The sequence below is a fragment of the Anolis carolinensis genome, unplaced genomic scaffold (genome assembly GCF_035594765.1).
Source record: "Anolis carolinensis isolate JA03-04 unplaced genomic scaffold, rAnoCar3.1.pri scaffold_13, whole genome shotgun sequence".
NCBI lineage: Eukaryota > Metazoa > Chordata > Lepidosauria > Squamata > Dactyloidae > Anolis > Anolis carolinensis.
The window spans coordinates 2,950,720-2,971,546 of record NW_026943824.1 but is presented as its reverse complement, the minus strand read 5'-3'; the positions used below and the strand labels follow the sequence as shown (position 1 = coordinate 2,971,546).

Below are 20,827 nucleotides of genomic sequence, written 5' to 3'. Positions count from 1 at the left end.
GCCTGGTCTTTTCCCTTCTTGGAGGAGATCTTTGGCTTATTACGGCCAAATGCATTAATCCTTAATAGGAGATTCAGCCTCAATAGAGGATGGCTTTTTGTGTGTGTGTGTCAGGAGCAACCGGAGTAGCTTCTGGAGTGAGAGAATTGGCCGTCTGCCAGGACGTTGCTCAGTGGACACCCAGATGTTTTGATGTTTTACCATCCTTGTGGGAGGCTTCTCTCATGTCCCCGCATGGAGCTGGAGCTGATAGAGGGAGCTCATCCGCACTCTCCCCAGGTGGGATTCGAACCTGGCAGCCTTCAGGTCAGCAACCCAACCTTCAAGTCACAAGGCTTTTATCCCCTAGGCCACCGGAGGCTCCTAATAGAGGATGGTGGGACCCAGGTAACAGGTGAGAAGATTTCAATCCTTACACAATCTAAAAAGCAACCGCCACTGCAGAGGAATGACCAAATTCTGCATTTTTGGAGTACATGTAGGAAGTGGTTTGCAAGCCAGAAAGCTTGTGGTGGATCCAGGTTTTGGAGTGTTTGGGGATGGGACAGCCTTAACGGTCTTTGCTATTCTTTGCTAACATTGATTCAGGATTCGGTGTCATTCTCCCAAGTATTAATCGGGGTTGACCTTGCTGAGTTTCCAAGATCAGATGGGATCGGATGCTTTTACTCGGCATTGCTGAAATGCAAATACTAAATCTACAGTCCTGTGCATATCTGCCTAAGATTCAGTCCTACTGAACTCAATGGTCTTTAGAGTAGCTATATAGCAGGATGCATCATAAATAAGGAATAGCTGGTACATAAAAGCAGCTGGATGAGCAACGGGCAGAATAGTGTCCCCTTATTAGATCTGAAAGGAGCCTCCGGTGGCCTAGGGGATAAAAGCCTCATGACTTGAAGGTTGGGTTGCTGACCTGAAGGCTGCCAGGTTCGAATCCCACCTGGGGAGAGCGCAGATGAGCTCCCTCTGTCAGCTCCAGCTCCATGTGGGGACATGAGAGAAGCCTTACACAAGGATGGCAAAACATCAGAAAACATCTGGGCGTCCCCTGGGCAACGTCCTTGCAGACGGCCAATTCTCTCACTCCAGAAGCAACTCCGGTTGCTCTTGACACGGAAAAAAAAATTAGATCTGAAAACCATGCAGTGAGATGGAAGCCACCCTGTTGCTGCCTCCTACTGGCTGCTGCTTTTTTGTGCTGGTTTTTCTGCTTTCTGTTTTGCAAAACAGGCACAAAAAAACAATACATTTCGTATTTGGAAAATGACAGGTTAATTAGCGAAGCGTGGATGGCTGCGGGAGGAAGATACGAGAGAGAACGTTTTAACGTCGAGCTGATTTTCCATTTTATCAGCAAGTGATAAAGGAGCCAAGACGTGTCTGCAAAAGTGTTTGTGACACCCTTCCTGTTGCCATGGCAACCGATTTCCCAGAAATGAGGGTCTACCCAGCACTTCTAGGATGTGTCTGTATGCGTGTTTGTGTAGGAGAGAGAGTGATGCACGCCTTTATATTCACATCATGTTTCCCCAGGACTTAATTTGGCACAAGGCTGAGCACTGGAATTAGTTTTCAATCAGCAAGTTATCTTTTCCCTGTTGAGCATCAAAAGTGCAGCAGTTTTACTGCAGACCAGAATTTGACAAGGGAAGATGAAGATGGATCTAACTGGCAATCTATACCTGGGAGAAGCAGCCAGCGAAGAGAATCACATTGTGTTGTCAAAGACTTTCATGGCCAGAACCACTGGGTTGCTGTGCGTTTTCTTGGCTGTGTGGCCATGTATCAGCCACATTCTTTCCTGACGTTTCACCCACATCTATGGGAGCATCCTCAGAGGTTGTGTGGTCTGAGATCTACAATGGGTGTTTTATTTATTTATTTACATCACTTTTACCCCGCCTTTCTCTCTGAGGGGACTCAAAACGGCTTATAGTAAATAAGCAAAAATTCAATGCCTAAAAACAATGTAAAAACAATTCATATAAAACAATTTACAAAACAATTCATATAAAATCACATTATATAAAATTTTAAGCATGTCCAAGATTAAAATCCATTCATCCAGAATCCTCAATAAGTCTTCGTACAGGTCATGTAAAGTCCATGTTCTCATTCATTAAAAGCTTGCGTGCACAACCATGTCTTTAATGCTTTCCTGAAGCCTAGGAGAGTTGGTATCTGCCTTATGTTGCTGGGGAGGGTGTTCCATAGTTTTCGTTCTGCATCCGAAAAAAATGAAAATTCTCAACCCATTGGCCACTATGGGCAGGTTTAGAACATAAGCCTGATTCTCGGTGACATTTCCTTCACAAAACAGAAACACCCGGAAGAACTGAGGAGTATCCTGTGAAATGCGGAAGCTGCAGTCACTATATTAATCCAGTGTAAGGGATTTTTTATCAAATTAAAAGCCGGACAATTGATGATTCATGCAAAACACGAATATTCAACTCCAGGCAGGGCTGCAGGATGCAGGGGGAGTTGGGGGTTTGGGGCGACACTTCGAATGGAAAGCTGCAGGCACAGAGCCCTACTGTTGTTCAACACAATAGGCAAGAGACAGGGGCCCCTCATGCTCAGCTAGTGGCACCGGTCTAAATTGGGAGGCTGCCCATTGAATTATTGCTGTATTGCTCACTTAAACGCTTTCTAAACAAAGAAAAAAGGGAGCGGATGCCTCGGACTCAAGGCTGGAGGCAGCACTCCATTACAAATATCATAAACTACTTCCACCAGGACTCTTTACTATATAACTAATGTTTCCAAGCAATGGCAAATGAAGTGACTGCTATTCAAGCATCTTGAGTTAAGTTCAAATGACTTGACTAGACTGTAAGTTAGATGCATAAAGGTTATTGACAGCATACCTTGAAAACGGAGTTACTGTACGGACCCACAAGTGGAGGCAGCATGGTCACAGCTGGCTTTTTACATGCAAGACTCTTAGCTGACAATGCTGAGAGAGAAAAGGAATACATAGAGGAACAATAGCTGAACATGTGGCAGATCTTCCATTTTCTTCCTGAAGTGGCCTTCCTTTTGTAAGAGGTGCTAAACAATGGATGAAGGAGAGAGAGGCAGATTCTGTTATCTCATTTCCAAAGTTACACTAAGTGGCTCGTTTACTTTCCATTCTAAACTTGAATCCCAAAGCCAGGACAAGAAACTAGAGAACCCAGGCCTGGCTGTAACTTGAAAACCACGTTGCCTGAACCGAAGTGTCCATTAGCTCCTGATAAACAGGCAGTACGACATCTTCCACATGGCATCAATGCAAGCTCTTACCAATCTTGTTCCCTTGTATCTAGAATTAAAAATGGGTTGGCAGCAGTTGCAAAGTATTTCTAAGCTTTTGGGATGACTAGTTGCCAAACTTGTATATTATAGCGTGTATTGTAACAGCTGCTTCCCAAAAAGATTGCAGTTGCTTTGCAGACACTGGAAAGCCAAATAAGAACAAATCACATTTTAATAAGATTTACAAAATTCATATATACAAAACAGTAAGTGAATACAAAGCAATAAAGTACATTTTTTACACCACAATATATTTAAAAATCTAATACACAGCTCCATAAACCGACACCGTCACAGCAAAATAAGCCACAAAGATGCTCTTTTAGTGCTTATAAAGTATCACATTAAAAATACTGAGAATCCTATCGCTACGTTATGAGTTGTGGCACTTACATTTTGGCACCTTTCCAAAAGGACTTTGTGCTTTTTTCCTGAAATTAGGGCAACGATGTCTCTGTGCCCACAAAGGCATGTTTTCTTGAGCTTTGCAATACTGCATAGAATACTGTTTTAGCAGAGAAGGTGTGTTGTGGCAGTACAAGGATGAGCAACAACTCAGGAAATCCCTGACCCTTGCTTCACCAGAAATGTTTGGGAAGTCACTGGGTCACATACTGGATCACTGAACAGATTTATTAAAATCACGTAAAGCAATATAAATACTACAAATTATGCTTCGGCATACATGATTCACTGCTGAACTTCATGGCCAAGAGCACATTTCTGAGCTCCATTTCGCTATTAACAGACTCTGGCCTACTTTATTTAGAATATTATTCTAGAGGAAAAATACCATAGAATTGACTTGAGGATTATCAAATTCCTAGAGACACAATTTCCCTCTTGATAAGTGAAAATGCAGGAATGGAACCCATGGTTACAGGGATCTTGAATAGGAATGGAGTTCCATCACTGTGGGACAACTGAATATACCATTCTCTGTGTCTTTGATATAGGACTTGGCAGGAAATGTATACAAGGAAGGCACTCGTGGGTGATCTTAAAGGCCTTAATAGGAAAAAAAGTACTAAACTGTCTTTACAATATGTGGAAGCTCAGCTGTTAAAGGCTGGAGTTTGTACATATTCAGAGGACAACACTTATTTGGCTTTTAAGACATTTATGAGACCATCTGTATGGTCAGTGTCTCTCACTCCACTAGAAGCTGTCTGAATTTGCATGTCCTAGTTATAAACAAACTGGGAGGGAAAGATTTATAATGTGTGTGCCAACAATTACAATGATGTCAATACGTTGTTTTAGTGAGCAGCCAAATCCTCCTTCTGGAGAGAGTCATCAAAGTGCACAGACTCTTCATTGATGGCATTCTGTTTCACTAGACACAAACTGTCAGTGTTGAAGCAGCGGCGCTTGAAAATCCATTCAGCAACAAGAGCCTTCCCTCTTCCACATCTTTCCCTCCCAACAAAAGACGTTTGGCCCAAGACCAGGAAGTCAACCACAGAAGCCAGGGCATCTTTCTTTTTCTCTTCTGATCTCAACTGTGGGGATTTATCGAGCTGGCTACAGCAAGCTAAAACTACAGAAGGAAAGCCAAGCCCTAGATTTGTTTTCCAGCCACTTGGTATATCCTTTAATTCAATGAGTAAAGCAGTTGTAGAAGCACCACCACCAAATTGTGCTCTTGACCAGAGTCCAATACATTCACAAGTTCGGAGGATATGGAAATTTGGTCCAAACTGCCCAAAATTTGGTCTGGATGGAAGAAACATACATCCCTCCAGTTCCTTCATGTAAAGATACACAATGGCAAAGTCAGTTTTAGTGTTAAATACTGTTACTATTCATGTAAGCTTCCCAACATGGGGCCCCCGCAAATTCATGCCAACTGCATGTTTTCCAAACTTTCAGCAACTGTTTATACATCTATCTGAAGTCACAGAAGGGAGTGTTTCCTCTCTTAGTCCTTGCCTGAAAGCATTGAAAACATGGCACAACTCTTTGCAGCAGACCTTCTCCAACAAACGAGAAATCCTGCCATAGCTGAGGACTATTTATTTGGAATAGAATATGCTGAAACATAAGTTCAAGGTCCCGTCTATGACTGTCCTGTGTGTAACTCATTTCCTAGTGAGTGAGAAGTCCTACAACTCAAAATCCTGTCCTACCCTCTAGTTATACCTGGGACAGTATGTTCTCCAGGCAAACGCCTTGTGGCTTTGGCAAACAAAAGGAAGGAGTCAATTTGTGCCTCTAGAGCCCTTAGTACTACTGTGGTAGGTTTTTTTTTTAAAAGTCCGAGTTCTAAGCAAAATATTGGCACACAATATACTAGGATTAGGGATAGGCATACAAAGCCATACATTTTAAAGTCCGAGGAGTCTGAGTAGTAACAATAATGTACATAAAAATCCTGACATTGTAAAACAGAAGCCTTCAATTGCAATATCTAACATAAGGATTAGTACAGATTATTTCGAAATGCGCCACATCATGAGAGCATGAAACCACAAAGTTCCTTCCATCGTAAGAGAGACTGGATGTACCAGATTAAGTTAAATTCATTCTGACCACCCAAACCTGTGGTAACTAAGCATGTTTATCTCAGCAAGGGACTCCCTCACACCAAGAGACCTGTATCTGGTATGACATACTAGAAGACTACATTCTACTTGTGGTTGCAGTGGTAGCCATAATTGTAACAGGAAAAGCAAGAACATATTGTGAGTACAGAGCTCTAATAAAGGGACTACAATGAATTAGCTCTTGCTTTACAATGCGAATAGAAGCATAGTTCAGATGCTAAATACTTGCAATCAGAGTTTGTGCTACAGTCTGGCACTTTGGCCCAAAATTAAAAAGTGTATGAGGCACTTTTGGGAAGCCAAAGAAGCTACGTTAAGTGAAGACGAAAAACAAAGGTTCTTTTAGATATAAAGATTGCAATACAGTGAAGTTAGAATACAGAAGACCCACTCTAGGTATGCCTAAAATTATGGGAATGTTCCACTGTGCAAGCTATAATGTAAGATCAGATGTATACGTTGTTCTATGATTAATTACCCTTAAAATCCTGTCAATTCCAGCCACTTGCCAAGGCAAAACTAGCATCTGAAAAATGCAAATTAGAAGTATCTCTGTTGATACAGGATTAGGATTCTTAAGAGAGAGAAAAGCCACAAAGAATTCCAGTGAATATAGTGATCAACAGCCATGGACAAAACATGAGTGAATTACATTCCCGTTTATCCTTTAATAGATATTATAAACTTCAAAAATATTTCAGCATATTAGTATATACGTGGCAAAGTGGGAATATTAGATTCTCGCCTAGACTCAGAAGTGGAAATGGTAGTTGGTCCATAGAATATCACACTACGTAAGTTCTCATGTGTAATGTAACCTTGAAAATGGGAAAAGTCTGAAATTCAGCTGAGCTAGGTTGTGCATGAAAGCAAGATTTGTGCCAATTTCTGTTATAGAATGTATGGTACACATACATAAGCATGCATATATACATTTAAGGAATCCACACAGAGAAAAAACATTCTAGGATTTGTCCACGCAGAAGGCCCAAGACATGCCTGGAATGCTGCTTCTCATTAAAGATATGACTGTCACCAAATGGCACAAACAGCATAAACTAGAGCATTCTGATAATGCCATACAATAACTAAGCCCTTTGAGTTGTATTATAACAAGTAATGTACCAATGTCACAGTAAACTTCCTTATGTTGGACAGGATCCCTGAATGAAGACTATTAGCACTGAAAAGGTAGGCCACTGTTTTGGTTAATACAGACTTCATAGCACAAAAAGTGTGAAATATTTGTACACACAGAAAAGGCACCCATAGTTAAATTCAATCTATCAAACTTAAAAAAAGAAATAAGCACATCAACATTACCCACAGCCTCTTGCAAACCTGCACATATTTTGTGGTACCCTTAAAAGGGCAAGTTAGAACTTGTCAGTTTACAAGATTTTCAATGTATATAGATTGATAAAAATCTGGCAACAGATACTAACAATTAATTGAAAGTCAGGCATTTCAGTTCAAAATGAGCAGTGTTTTGCCTTGACACGATGAACAGCCACCGATTAACAAAACTGCCCAAAGAGTAGGATCAACTTTCATATCTGAGACAGAAAACATCATTAAGTTGAGAGGACATTTCCAAAGAGTTCCAGCTATAGGTTAAAGGATTGAAGATGTCCGGTGAGAATATCAAGAATGTGCATAGTGGGCTCATGTTGTAATTCCACGATGCAATGGGTACTATACATGTAGTGCAAAGTAAAGCCTTGTGTTGCACCAACTCAGACTTTAAATTTCTGCCCTTTTGGATCAGAATCCCTAAAAAAGCAGTTTGTACAACTAACTAAGTCAGTTTGCAGTTCTGAACCTCCAATTTGAGGGAAGTTGAAGAGATTTTCAAACCAGAAAAGAGCCACCTTGGAAAGCAGAATCTGAATACTGGCGGAGGATTCTGTACGCACCAAACCTGAGCGTTGATCCCAGGATTGCAACCACATATTACAATGCATTTTTCAAAATGAAGTCTCAGTCAGAGAACTGGATACATTATTGGGTTTGTTAATACATCAGAAAAACTAACGTGGGAGACAGGCAGTATGGCATCAGATTTTGGCACCATTAAATAACATTAATTATAAACACAAATTACTTTACAAGTTTTTCTCCAAAGTTAGTGTTTTCTTTTCAGAAGGCAGAATGCAATAATGTGATTCAGAAGAAGGCACTGAACTTGTAACAGCCACTTTTTCAGTAGTGTTTTAGTTTAGTGATTCAGTAGCTAGTTTGAGCTTTCACAGTCCTTCTGCCCGTTGCTCGTCTGTCTGGACTGGCTATTTTGTCGTTTTCTTGAGCCAAACAAACGGTTAGGATCTTTTAAAAAAATCCAACACATGAACCAAAAGAAGCTGGGTCTATAGCTAGGCTTGGCTGCAAGAAAAAAAGTGAACCTTCTTTCACTGCAACATGATATCTTTAAGGTTTTCCTGAAGGATTGTATCCTTTACAGCATGAAACACAAAGCGGATGTTTTCAGTGTCTATGGCGGTGGTGAAGTGATGGAAAAGGGGCTTACTACGATTCCTCCGCTTCCGATCAAAACACTGCACCAGGTAACGCTGAACATCCTCCAGACGGTGCGGGTCACCCTTGAAGTCTCCAAAGTATTTCTTAATGCTGACAGTCTTCACTTTCTCCACCAGAAGGTCCATTTTATTCAGGAAGAGAATGATGGAGACGTTAAAAAAGAGCTTGTTGTTCACAATGGTCTCAAAGATGTTCATGGATTCAACGAGTCTGTTTGTGCGCCGGTCTTCCATAAGGACCTGATCATACTCGCTCGAGGAGACCATGAACAGTATCGAGGTGATCCCATCGAAGCACTGAAACCACTTTTGCCGCTGAGACCGCTGTCCACCCACATCGACCATTTTGAAAGGGATCTTCTTGATAATGAAATCATGCTCCACAATCCCCTTGGTGGCTTTTCTAGCGAGTAAGATGTCTTGCTTACTAGGGAAATAATTCTGCAGAAAGAGATGGGGGAATTAGGGAGACATCATGTATAAGAAATGGATCAAGAGCTGGCTCCAGGTGTGTTGTGGCAAAGTATGGAAGAGAAGAAACAAAAGCCTCAGCTGCAAACGGTGGGTTCAGTATGCTAATTCCTTTGCTACACAAAAATACCTCACTCTCATTCAGCATGTTTGCACTCCATTAAACAGCCCCAAGCAAACTCAATTTGGAGGCATCTGAAAGGTTTACAAGCCTTTTCAGTATCAAGAACATATCCTTTGAAGTTCTGTGTAGCAGGCTTGCAACATATGCAATAAAATCTGGCATTTCTGATAAGCTAAGCCTTGTAAGTTTCACTGCTGCAGGTACTGGGCAAGTTTCACTGCTATTAAATGATGGTGTGACACATATCTGAAAGTACCCTTCTCTTCCTATAATAGGCCCATTTTCTAGATCATCTCTGGGTCCAGAGGAAACAAACCCACTCACCAGTAAAACGACGGCACTGCAAAGGTACATTGTATTCTAAGAACTGATAATGGAATTATGTTTCAGTAAACAGATGTGCTACTCTATGCTTATAGGTCCTGACAATTCAGATTCTATTACTTGGTCTCCTTTGTCACACATTCCTTTTATTCTAACACTAGCACATACGAACACTTCTCGCTTTATTTAGCATGTTTCCCCCCAAAAAAGTACATAAAACTGGAAATAAATTTAAAAAGAACAGCAGGAGATAATAAATAGTTTTTAATTCTGTTCAGTTTCCCTCTAAGTCAACATCTGGATCAACATAATTTGGACATCAGAAAACACATACAGGAGGACGCAAATACTAGGGACAGAATGGGACCAGGAAAACAATAAAAACTTACCAACTGGCCAATCCGGTCCAGATTATCCAGGAAATATTTCACTGATTCACCCTGTTGAGAGAAGGGGATATATGTAGATTAATGCTATTTCTGGAGTAAGTTTAAAAAGACCAAACCTTGGTGAAAACAAAGAAAAGTGTATTTGTTCACCACACTCACTTTATATTTATTACTAGAATAAGCATCCCAAGTTCTGAACAAAAAGTTGCTTGTATAGCAATGATACAGGAAAAGTATTCTGCTCCATAACTATCTATACAATCTTTCTAATGAAATCATAAGATGATAGAAGGTTTTTTATTTATTTATTTCCAATATTTATATCCCGCCTTTCTCACTCGAAGGGACTCAGGGCGGTGTATAATAATAGCCGCAATTTGATGCCTATACACAGTTAAAACACACAGTATATAAAACAATTAAAAATTATAAAAAGATGAGGGATACTTCAGATTATAAGTCTCCAAGGTTCAGATTTGAAACAATGGCATAATTTAATCTTTCAACAAGTTTTAAATGCCGCTAATACTAAGCAAACAATACCAACAGGGGCTAACAAGAAGAAAGTCTGAAATATCCTTGTGCTAATTCTGCTCTCTTTTTTTTTCAATTGCAGAGGCTGTGTTTTGATTATTCCATCCAAGAGAAAAATACTGCCCGGTTTCCAGTTGAAACCTTACTTTGCCCTACAATTCTTGTTCCACCTATCCAAAGAGTTAACAGCAAAAGGTGGATGATGAATTTCATCATGGTGTGCCTCCTCCTCTAATGCTTGATATCCTCTGAGTCAGTTTTGCCAACTAGGACCGAATGGGAGGTGCTGTTCCTATTGTTGAGCGGCAGCCATGAGTCACTCCACATCTGGGAATGGGAGAGCACAGCAATAGGAAAAACAGTATACTGGTTTAGAAAACGTCAGTTCCCACATTTCAGCATTGCTCTAAACTTCATATTTGGGTGTTTTTGTTTATAGCTGGCCTACATTGTGCATTTTTACTGTGCTAATCTTGAAATGTTGACTGTGGGGACATTTACAGATATTTATACTTCCATTCAACAAGCAGTTAACTCAGTGTGTTGCATAGATATTAAATGGCTCCTGCTACATGTCACTTCCTGCGTACACGTGTTAAAGTGATGCTTGCTAATCAGACCCCCCTGGACAAAAATAGACATAGGTGAAGTTGAAGGCATATATTTACAAAAATAACAATTTCCTTGGACAACAAGGAGTTTAACAGCCTAGACTAGCAAAATACAGTTTACAGTGTATGTGTACATATTTTAATGCAAGTGTAAACTAAATGATCAGCATTAGGACAATGAATGGACTTAACCTATGACAGGGGTAACCTATGACAGGGGTACCCTATGCAAGGCTCCTGCCCCTTATTCCACCTTGTTTCCCATCAGATGTAAGATTCTGCATCAGTCTGCCACAACAGACCCTATCTGCATCCAAATCATTATGTACAGTGCAACATTTTTAATGGATATCCAGTTTCACTTCCCTATGCTTCAAATACAGCCCTCCCTCTGGTCAGAAGTGTTTGTAGGCAGTGAGATTTTATGGTTTGTTATCAGAAGCAACACAACACAGAAATCCCTTCAAAATGACACTGAAAAATAGGATCTTGGCTGTACCCAAGAGAGCTGCACTTTTTCTGTTGGGCTAACAGTGCGGCTGGAAAGAAGTCCCGGCTCCTAAGATTCCATGATCAAACACGCCACATAATGTAATCTATTATGTGCAATTTCTTTCCTGCTCGAAGTTTTCTAAGCTGACTTGCCAGACTCAAATGAATAAATGAAGCTCAGTTCAAGTTTCTTTGGGGGATGCAGTAGGGGCAAGTTATCCTCTTAGGACACATACTGACAGTTTGTTCAGGAGTAAAGCCAAATGAAGCACAGATCAGCTACAGTCTGAACTGCAGAAATCAATGTTGACATCAGAGAAGACATTTGAAAGGTGTCACAAATGTATTACTCAAAGCAACATTTTCCACTTTCTCAAGGAGAACCTCTTGAAGGGTGTTCCTGGACACCTTTCGCACATGCATGCAAACACACACACACAAATAGTGAAATCAATAGCGGAAATAGTGTGATCTGAGGTTTTACTTTTCCTTACATACAATAAAGAGACAACACTACAGATGTCATGAAAACATACCTGCCACAAAATAGCTATCCATACCAATTACAGATTTGTTGAGGTTCACCAGATGAATTCCTGACAAGTCATGCGTAAATTGTTTCATCAAAAGCCAAGACCTTCCCACTGGACTGCATGTTATCTGCAAGCATCAGAGATTTTCCCTGCCAGACTGAAAAAAGAGCAGACTATGCTAATGACTTTACCACTGTTTGGCCTGGACTCAGCAAGACTTTGGTCTGCGGTTTCCTCCCTCAGTTCTCACATCATGTGCCAACACTTCCTAATGGGGATGGACAGGCTGCTCACAAAGGTAGCTGTTATTTAAACCTTGTAGAAAGTATTTGAATCTCAAACCCGGAGGGAGTGAAATTCTCTCAAGATCACTGTTGGGAAATTACTTATTTTTATGTATGCCAAGTAGTCGACAGTATCAAACTGAGCAAGGCTCACTCAAAGCCCTTCTCAATCTAAGACAAGTCAGTCCATGACAAACATAATTGTCCCCACAGCCCCTAGAAGGTGTAGGGAATTTATCAAGAGACACATATGTTGGGGCTGTCACAGACTGCACTTTTCTCATTGCTTCTTTAAGCCCAGGCTTTCCATCCAACATAAATCATCACAGAATGCTCCTAACTAAACATATAACATCTCGACATTAAACAGCATTCCTGCCAATGCAAATATATTCTGATATATAGACTTATAGTATAGACTTCCTAACGTCTATACTATACACATACACACACACATCTATATATCATAGATCTCAGGCATATATTCAAGCAGACCTTTGTATCAATGGCCATCAGGCAACACTTCAATATTAGATCTATATAAGCCTGACCGGAATACTGAGAACTGGCTTCTCCCTCATCTTCTTCTATCTAAGTTATTTTCCCAATGGCACTGAGACAGTCATTTCCACAGGGCTTTATTTTGGGCATCCTCAGGTTGGCAGCAAGCATGTCAGCCAAGTGTTCATCCATCTTTTCTTTGGCTGTCCACATGGTCGTGGTCCTGCCATCTCCAAATGTAGTGCTGTTTGTGCTACTGATGTTGGTTCTCTTCACATTATATGGCTCCTTCTCCCTCATCAATTGCTGCTAAAGTACCAATTCTCCCTTTACTTTTTGGAAACTCATAACAAATAACTGGTTTCACTGTAAACTTGAGACAGTTTTGCTCAATTCCTTTTTTTGCTGTGTGTTATTTTAGTGGAATCCTCAACAACAAAACATGCTATTACAACTCTCCTCTGCCGGTTGCCAAAACGTACTGCAAGACAGATTCAGTCCCAATTTTGGGGAAAAGACAAAGTATAAATGCTATAACAACAACAGGAAGGAGAAGATAGCTATGGCAAGAGGAGCTGCTTAGAATTATGAATCCTCCCATTTGCCCTCCGAAAGTTCTGAAAGCCCCTCTCCACAGATTTATAGGTTATCCAGGAAGGGAGATGTATAGCTCTGAAGAACTATTGTGCAAAGGATTACAAAATGATTCTGGCAACAATATGGAAGAGTAAGTACCGCCCATTCAAAATACCAGATACTTTCTGCTTATCAAGTCTCTCTGAAAAGAGGTTCAAGGAACTAGGAGTTGTATATGATAGCGACAGAAAGCAATACAGTATACTCCTTTTGAATAAGCAAGCAGAAAAATATGGGTGCCGGAGGCAGTCGCGTACTGATTATAAAAGAATTTCTATTCTGCAGCTATATGCACACCCCTCCCATCAGAAAAGGGCAGAAACCTGATAAATGTAGCTGTAATACACAATGAAGCTTTTGTCACACAAAGACTTGCTTGAATAAAAGAAACTTACCAAGGGACACAGATGGGAGGAAGCCAGTTAGTGTGCTCCAGGGGAGAAAGAAGGAAGCAGAGAAAATACTACGATTACAGCATCCACCCACACAGTACACAAAGACCCAAGGCCCCACACAAGGATTCACAGCCAGAGCTTTGATACATCAGGTGCAAAATAGGATGAACAAATGCTAGTAAGCCATGACCAAATATCAAACTTAATGCTGACAACAATGCTGCTGGGATCAAACCTTGTCATATTTTTAGTCATATTTCAACTCTGATTTTCAAAGTAGCAATGCATTACATGGATGAATGGTGAAGATAAAGCAGTCAAAAGAAGCCAGAGTTTGTTATACTCCGAATCTTTGAAAGAAGATCTCTAGTTACCCAATTCAGGAACAAGGAATTGGAGAATTCCTTCATTTTGAAAAAGTTGTTTACAGAAACACTACACAGGATAAAGGTTTAGGAGAGAAAAAAATAGCAATTTCTTCTGAGCTTTAAGGTTATAATATTACTCCTTTATTAAAAGAGAAGGGTGCAATCCAAAGAGCCAGGCAGGAAAATTAGTTCGTAAGGAAGACATATCTCATATCTCAAATTGCTCACTGTAATGTTGTTAAACAAGTTTACTGCCCACCACTATCCATACATTATGAATCTCAGCACTTCCACAGCTGCTTTGAATGGTAAACAGAGTGTAATTTCCTAAAACTGCTCTTACAACTGGAGGAATATTTTTATATTCGTGCAGATCCTTGCTCTTTTCTCCAAAATGCCATTTCACATACTCACCAGCTGGTATTCACTTCTGCGGCTAAAAGCTTCTTTGATCCCAGAATCCTTCCATAGACCAATCAAGGCAGGCACATACAGCTGGAACAGAGAGGGTTCAATGGGCATCCCAGCCTTGTTTTCAAAGGCCATCAGAAACATCCCATGCTTCTCATTCTCTGTGTACTGCCAAGGAATGCCTAGTTTGTCCCGTGCATCAACTAGAACTCTGCAGCCCTGAAAAAGACAGAAAACACATTCAGCGATGTTTGAATAAATTACAACACAATATATGAGATACTTTGTAATTTTCCTTAAGGAAACTATGCCATTTTAAACCTTTCAATGTGAAAACCGCAACAAAGTTTTTGCAGTTTAATAAACATTGCCCATGTTTTTATGATAGAAGCTATTAGGAAATGACATTTACAACCCTGGAACAAAAATTGTGTTACATAGTATTATTTATGTGTCACACACATTGTTTCTGGACATCATGGACCTGGCATTTACAGAATCAAAAATATCTTACATAGACCCACATATTTCATCATTTAGCCACAGGTTAGTAGTGTAAACATCAAGATTACTGGTATACTGAATGAAAAGAACAGACCCCCATGAACAAAAGAATCTTCACTTTACTTAGCCTACGGAAACTTAATCCATCGACTTAAGCAGCAAATCTTCGTATTTGTAGCTGCACTTATGCCTGCAATCTATAAGACGACTTTCTGGCTCCAAGTAAATCCAAAGAAATGGAAAAAAAGGCTTAGAGGGTTGTCTTGATGCAGTGACAGTGAAACCTTGAAGGTGAAAACTGATTTGAGGAGAGGTGCAAATTGATCTGAGATATTTACTGAAAATGTATAATCAAAATTAGTACACACACCGCACTACAAATGAACAGATTGGGCAAAAACCTATTTGTAAATTAGAAACTCTAATTTACAATGTTGCATTAAAGCTTAGCTTCAATTTACAAGCAAAACCACCGTTAGGTTGTGAGTATTTACTTTAAGCAAAGCAAAACTGATGTTTGGAAAGCTAGGATAAATGCTAGGAAAAAGTACAAGTCTAACCACTGCCTGCACTGGATGGAAAAATAAATTTTGGACTGTGGCTTACTTTCAGAACTTGCAACTGTGCCTTCTCTGTAAAGACATATATACAGGGGGAACACAACAGAATGATGCCAAACGGGTTTCAGTAAACAAGGTAAACTATCTAATTGACACTTAAGTATGACTAATATTTTCCAAAAGCATCTAATGTCTGTCAGAGTGAATGAATATCTATGATTAACCTGTAATAGATCAGATACAGGCAGATTAGTTTCTTGAAAACTAATCATTTTCAGGGGAGGGTGGTGGTATTAAAATTTGATGGCTGAATACATTTTAATTACATTAAAACATTGATGTAACTTTTCTAAAATGTAAACTACTTTTTAAAAAAATGAATTGAAATTGGAAAGTTAATGTAATGTTCACTTTTATGTGTGCCTATCTATGAATGGGCCTTAAATCCTTCTGCAGCCATAATACACTTTGGGTAAGGTGCCATTGACATAACAGGATAACATTAAGCCACTTTTAGAGCCAATTTCTATACCTATTACAATTTTCAATGTATTCTTTAATCAGGGGTAACATCTGTATGCTGTAAACATTACCATACGAATACTATACAGGCAAACAGATCTGGGTTAGAGACTGCTATCTACACTACTTTGAACTCACTGGAGGAAATACAGGATACAGACGTAAGGAATTAATAGATAACACTCTTCAATACTACAATAAATACTAATAATCTAAGTTTATTTTCACATTGGCTTTGTTAGAAAAGAGCAGATGGGTATTTTCCTTCAATCCTGCATGAGATTCTCAGTAGCTTCTCATGCTAGAATATATCTGTAAATTTTGCAAAGCAGCAGAATGGTACCACTCCCTAGAAAAACGCTTTTTCCAAAGCCAACATTCTGGAATCTGTTTGCTTCCAATATTCAGGGTTATATTCTCTGCACCATGGAAAATCTGGATTCCTGCTGTTCTTTAAAACAGGTTTTTAGCCCCAAGGGCTAGAGAGCAAGATCAGAAAACAAGTCTGTGCAGTTACCAGGGTGTGTAAATCCTGCTCCCTATCCCTTCAGTCTGGCTTCTTCTTTTTAAACAATACACTTTCAAGTGAGGCTCTAACCTTGTCCTCCTGATGATGGATTGCTGAAATACAATTTATTCTGAATTCTACAGGTAAAAAGGCGCAGGAAGCAGCATAATGAGCTCACACGATTACTTATCTCTTAGGATTCTCAACAAGCTTTATTCTAGAAGTGATTCCCTCATACTTTGCACTGGATAGAAAGCTACTTTATTTAATGCAACACAACACTGCTATTTCATTCTGACTTGATGTCCCATCTCTTTGTATCAGCCTTTCCTTCCTTCCTTCAGGTTGCCTTGCTCCTCCCCTCTTCCCTTATAAGGAAATGTGTATGAAGAATTTACCTGACCGCAGAGTGAAAACTGCGTGATGTAAACACTGTGTTAACCTTATCTTGCATATGACCCATCCAGTCTATGTATTTAATTAATAATATTTACACTCCACTTTTCTAGGTTCAATACAACTAATTCAAAGTACTACACAGATGCTTTTGCTAAACGATTCAGGCTTATGAAACCTCACGGCACTTTCATTCCTGCTACTTTTTTGGCACAATTCAGTGTGTGTAGTGCTCCGTTGGACTGCAACTCCCATAATCCCTCATTATAGCCATGCTGTTGGCTAAAGTACAAAAAGGGCCACAGATACCAATTCTTACCTAGTTTTTGTCTTCTATTTTGCAGGATGTATTGCAAACATAAACAATGTGTGTTGGATTCAGATTTAGGTCAGCAAAACAGCAGAAATTAAGAAAGGACAGAATATTTTTGTTAAAATTCACTGCATATACACAGGGTGGAAAAACCAACATCACTTCAGGTGTCATTGCCCTGTAAACTCTCATTGTTTTGCACCACTGACCAGGAGAGCCAACACAGTGTTTAAGTGCTGAATTACACATATTTACCTCGAGGATGTTTGTACCTTATCTTGAGGACACACAACTGTCCAAGTTCTTTTCTGTCCCTGCTCCTTCTTTGGAGGCTTTAAAACAGAGACTGGGTGGCCATCTGTCAGGGGTGCTTTGATTGTGCTTTAACTGTATGGCAGAAAGGGGTTGGACTGGATGGCCCCTGCGGTCTCTTCCAACAATATGATTCTATATTAAGCATGGGCAAACATGGGACCTCCAGGTGTTTTGGAATTCAACTCCCACAATTCCTAACAGCCTACTGGTGGTTAGGAGTTGTGGTAATTGAAGTCCAAAACACCAGGAGGGCCGAAGTTTGCCCATGCCTGTTCGATATTATTGATTTATTTAGTACATTTATATCCCGTCCTTCTCACCCTGAAGGGGATTCACAGCGGCTTACACATTATATGTACGTACAATTATATTTTTAGCACAGCACAATATTATTATTTATTTATTTACTACATTTATATGCTGCTCTTCTCACCCCGAAGGGGACTAAGAGCAGCTTACAAATCAAATGTACATACAATATATTACTAGCATAGGACAATATAAGCATTAAATTACTATATTGTACTATATAATTTTATGGTAATATTACATTTAATATATAAGCAATATTATATTGTATTATTAATTAGTATAATATTGTATTACACTATAATATTATTATCAATATTATAAGTACATACAATATATTGTAGATTTATAAATTAGCATTATATAATAATAATATTATGATGTAATACAATGTAATAATAATAATTATAATTCACTATTATAATTGTGTATTTATATTACATGCAACATTACTAATAATATTGCAATATACAGTAGAGTCTCACTTATCCAACATAAACGGGCCGGCAGAACGTTGGATAAGCAAATATGTTGGATAATAAGGAGGCATTAAGGAAAAGCCTATTAAACATCAAATTAGGTTATGATTTTACAAATTAAGCACCAAAACATCATGTTATACAACAGATTTGACAGAAAAAGTAGTTCAATACACAGTAATTCTATGTAGTAATTACTGTATTTACGAATTTAGCACCAAAATATCACGATGTATTGAAAACATTGACTACAAAAATGCGTTGGATAATCCAGAACGTTGGATAAGCGAGTGTTGGATAAGTGAGACTCTACTGTAGTTGTATAATATAATATATTGTATGTATATATACAGTAGAGTCTCACTTATCCAACACTCGCTTATCCAACGTTCTGGATTATCCAACGCATTTTTGTAGTCAATGTTTTCAATACATCGTGATATTTTGGTGCTAAATTCGTAAATACAGTAATTACTACATAGAATTACTGTGTATTGAACTACTTTTTCTGTCAAATCTGTTGTATAACATGATGTTTTGGTGCTTAATTTGTAAAATCATAACCTAATTTGATGTTTAATAGGCTTTTCCTTAATGCCTCCTTATTATCCAACATATTTGCTTATCCAACGTTCTGCCGGCCCGTTTATGTTGGATAAGTGAGACTCTACTGTACTTGTAAACCGCCCTGAGACCCCTTTGGGGTGAGAAGGGCGGGATCTAAATGTCGCTAATAAATAAGTAAATAATGAATAATATTACTATTTTATACTATATCACTATACTGTAATATTATGAATAATATTACATGTCATGTAATATTATTAATTACAGGTTCTGCATCCCCATATTCAAACAACTATGGCAAGAAAACATTTGGAAAGAAACACTCCAAAAAGCATACTTAAGACTTCGGGTTGCTGTGAGTTTTCTGGGCTGTCTGGCCATGTTCCAGAAGCATTCTCTCCTGACGTTTCGCCCCCATCTGTGGAGCTAACCACCTCAGAGGATGCCTGCCATAGATATGGGGGAAACGTCAGGAGAGGATGCTTCTGGAACACGGCCAGACAGCCTGCAGGCCCGCTCGGCGCCAGTACCTTGAGGGCGTTCTCGTAGATGGTGGCCCGGAAGTCGAGCAGCGCCTTCTGGTCGAACTCTCGGCCGTGGATGATGCGCATCTGCTTGAGGAAGGTGGACTTGCCGCTCTCCCCGGCGCCCAGGAGCAGGATCTTGACCAGGCGGCGGACGGCGCGGCGCTCGCGGGCCAGCTGGGCGTCGATCTCGCGGCTGCGGCGCCGGGCCTCGCGCTCCGCCTCGCCGCCGCCCCGCTCCTTCCCCCCGCCGCGGGACGAGGCCTCGGCCGGCAAGAGGCAGCGGCTCAGCGTCCGCACCACCCCGGACATCGCCTCAGGAAGGGAGCCCCGCGCCCCCGTCCGCCCACTTCCGGTCTCGCCTCAGAAATGGCCGGCCCCGCCTCGCTCCCAGCGCCCACTCACGCCAAGCCCCGCCCCACACCCGCGCTCGTCTCCACCATTGGTGAACATACCAACGTCACTCAAGCACCTTCTTTTTCCCTATTGGATGACGGAGTGAAGGGGAAAGGGATTGGACAGACACTCCTCGACTTGACTCGTCTTCCTTCCTTCAATTCGCGACTCCGCCCTAACCCTCGAACTCTATTGGTCTAACCCTTCACGTCACTCAAAGTCTATTCGCTCTTTGCATTGGTTGAAACTGCCCGGATGGAGAGAACGGGAAGGGGATTGGACAGACACCCCTCGACTTGCCTCGTCTTCCTTCCTCCAACCCTCGACTCCGCCCTAACTCTCCAACCCTATTGGTCTAACTCAAAGTCAACTCCTTCTTCCTATTGGGTAAAATGGCCCGGAAGGCGGGGAAACGGAGAGAATGGGCATGGGATTGGACAGACACCCCTAGACTGGCCTTGTCTTCCTTCCCACAACTCTCGAACTGTAGCGGTCTAAACCCTTCACGTCACTCAAGATCAATTCGCTCTTCCTATTGGTTGAAAAGGCTGGGAAGGCGGGGAAATGCAAAAGATGGAGTGGGTGGGGACGCGCCTTCGGTTTCCTTGCTCTTCTCAAGCTCATTGGTCTCACTCATGTCACTCAAGGTAGGTCGCCTTTCCTCGTTGGCTGACAGGGCTCGGAAGGCGGGGAAAACGAAAGGAGGAAGAGCGGGACAAAAGGGGAGGGAAAAAAGAGGAGGAGCCACGCTCCGCAGTGGGCGGGGTTTTCCCACCCAGTGAATGGAGAGGAAGCAGGCGCCGTTGCTGATTGGACGAGAGTCTTTAATTACGTCACTGGCTAAAAATGTGCGAATGAAAGCAGGCAGAGGGCGGGGTTTAGGGGTTCCTTAGGGGCGGGGCATGCATTGGGGTCAAAATAGTGTCATTGTTGTATGTTTACATTTCAATACAACTTAAAATATACAATAATAAA

The 20,827-nt window shown here is 40.6% G+C and overlaps 1 protein-coding gene across 1 annotated transcript; it reads right to left on the bottom strand.

The window, feature by feature from the left end:
• Positions 1-3,457: 3,457 nt before the first annotated feature.
• Positions 3,458-19,837, bottom strand: gna12 (G protein subunit alpha 12). The gene is made up of 4 exons (XM_003226041.4): positions 19,463-19,837; positions 14,463-14,678; positions 9,695-9,745; positions 3,458-8,827 (listed from the first exon to the last, which is right to left on the bottom strand). The coding sequence occupies exons 1-4, from the start codon at positions 19,766-19,768 to the stop codon at positions 8,258-8,260; spliced, it is 1,143 nt and encodes a 380-aa protein (XP_003226089.4). The 5' UTR covers positions 19,769-19,837; the 3' UTR covers positions 3,458-8,257.
• Between the last annotated feature and the right edge of the window lie 990 nt (positions 19,838-20,827).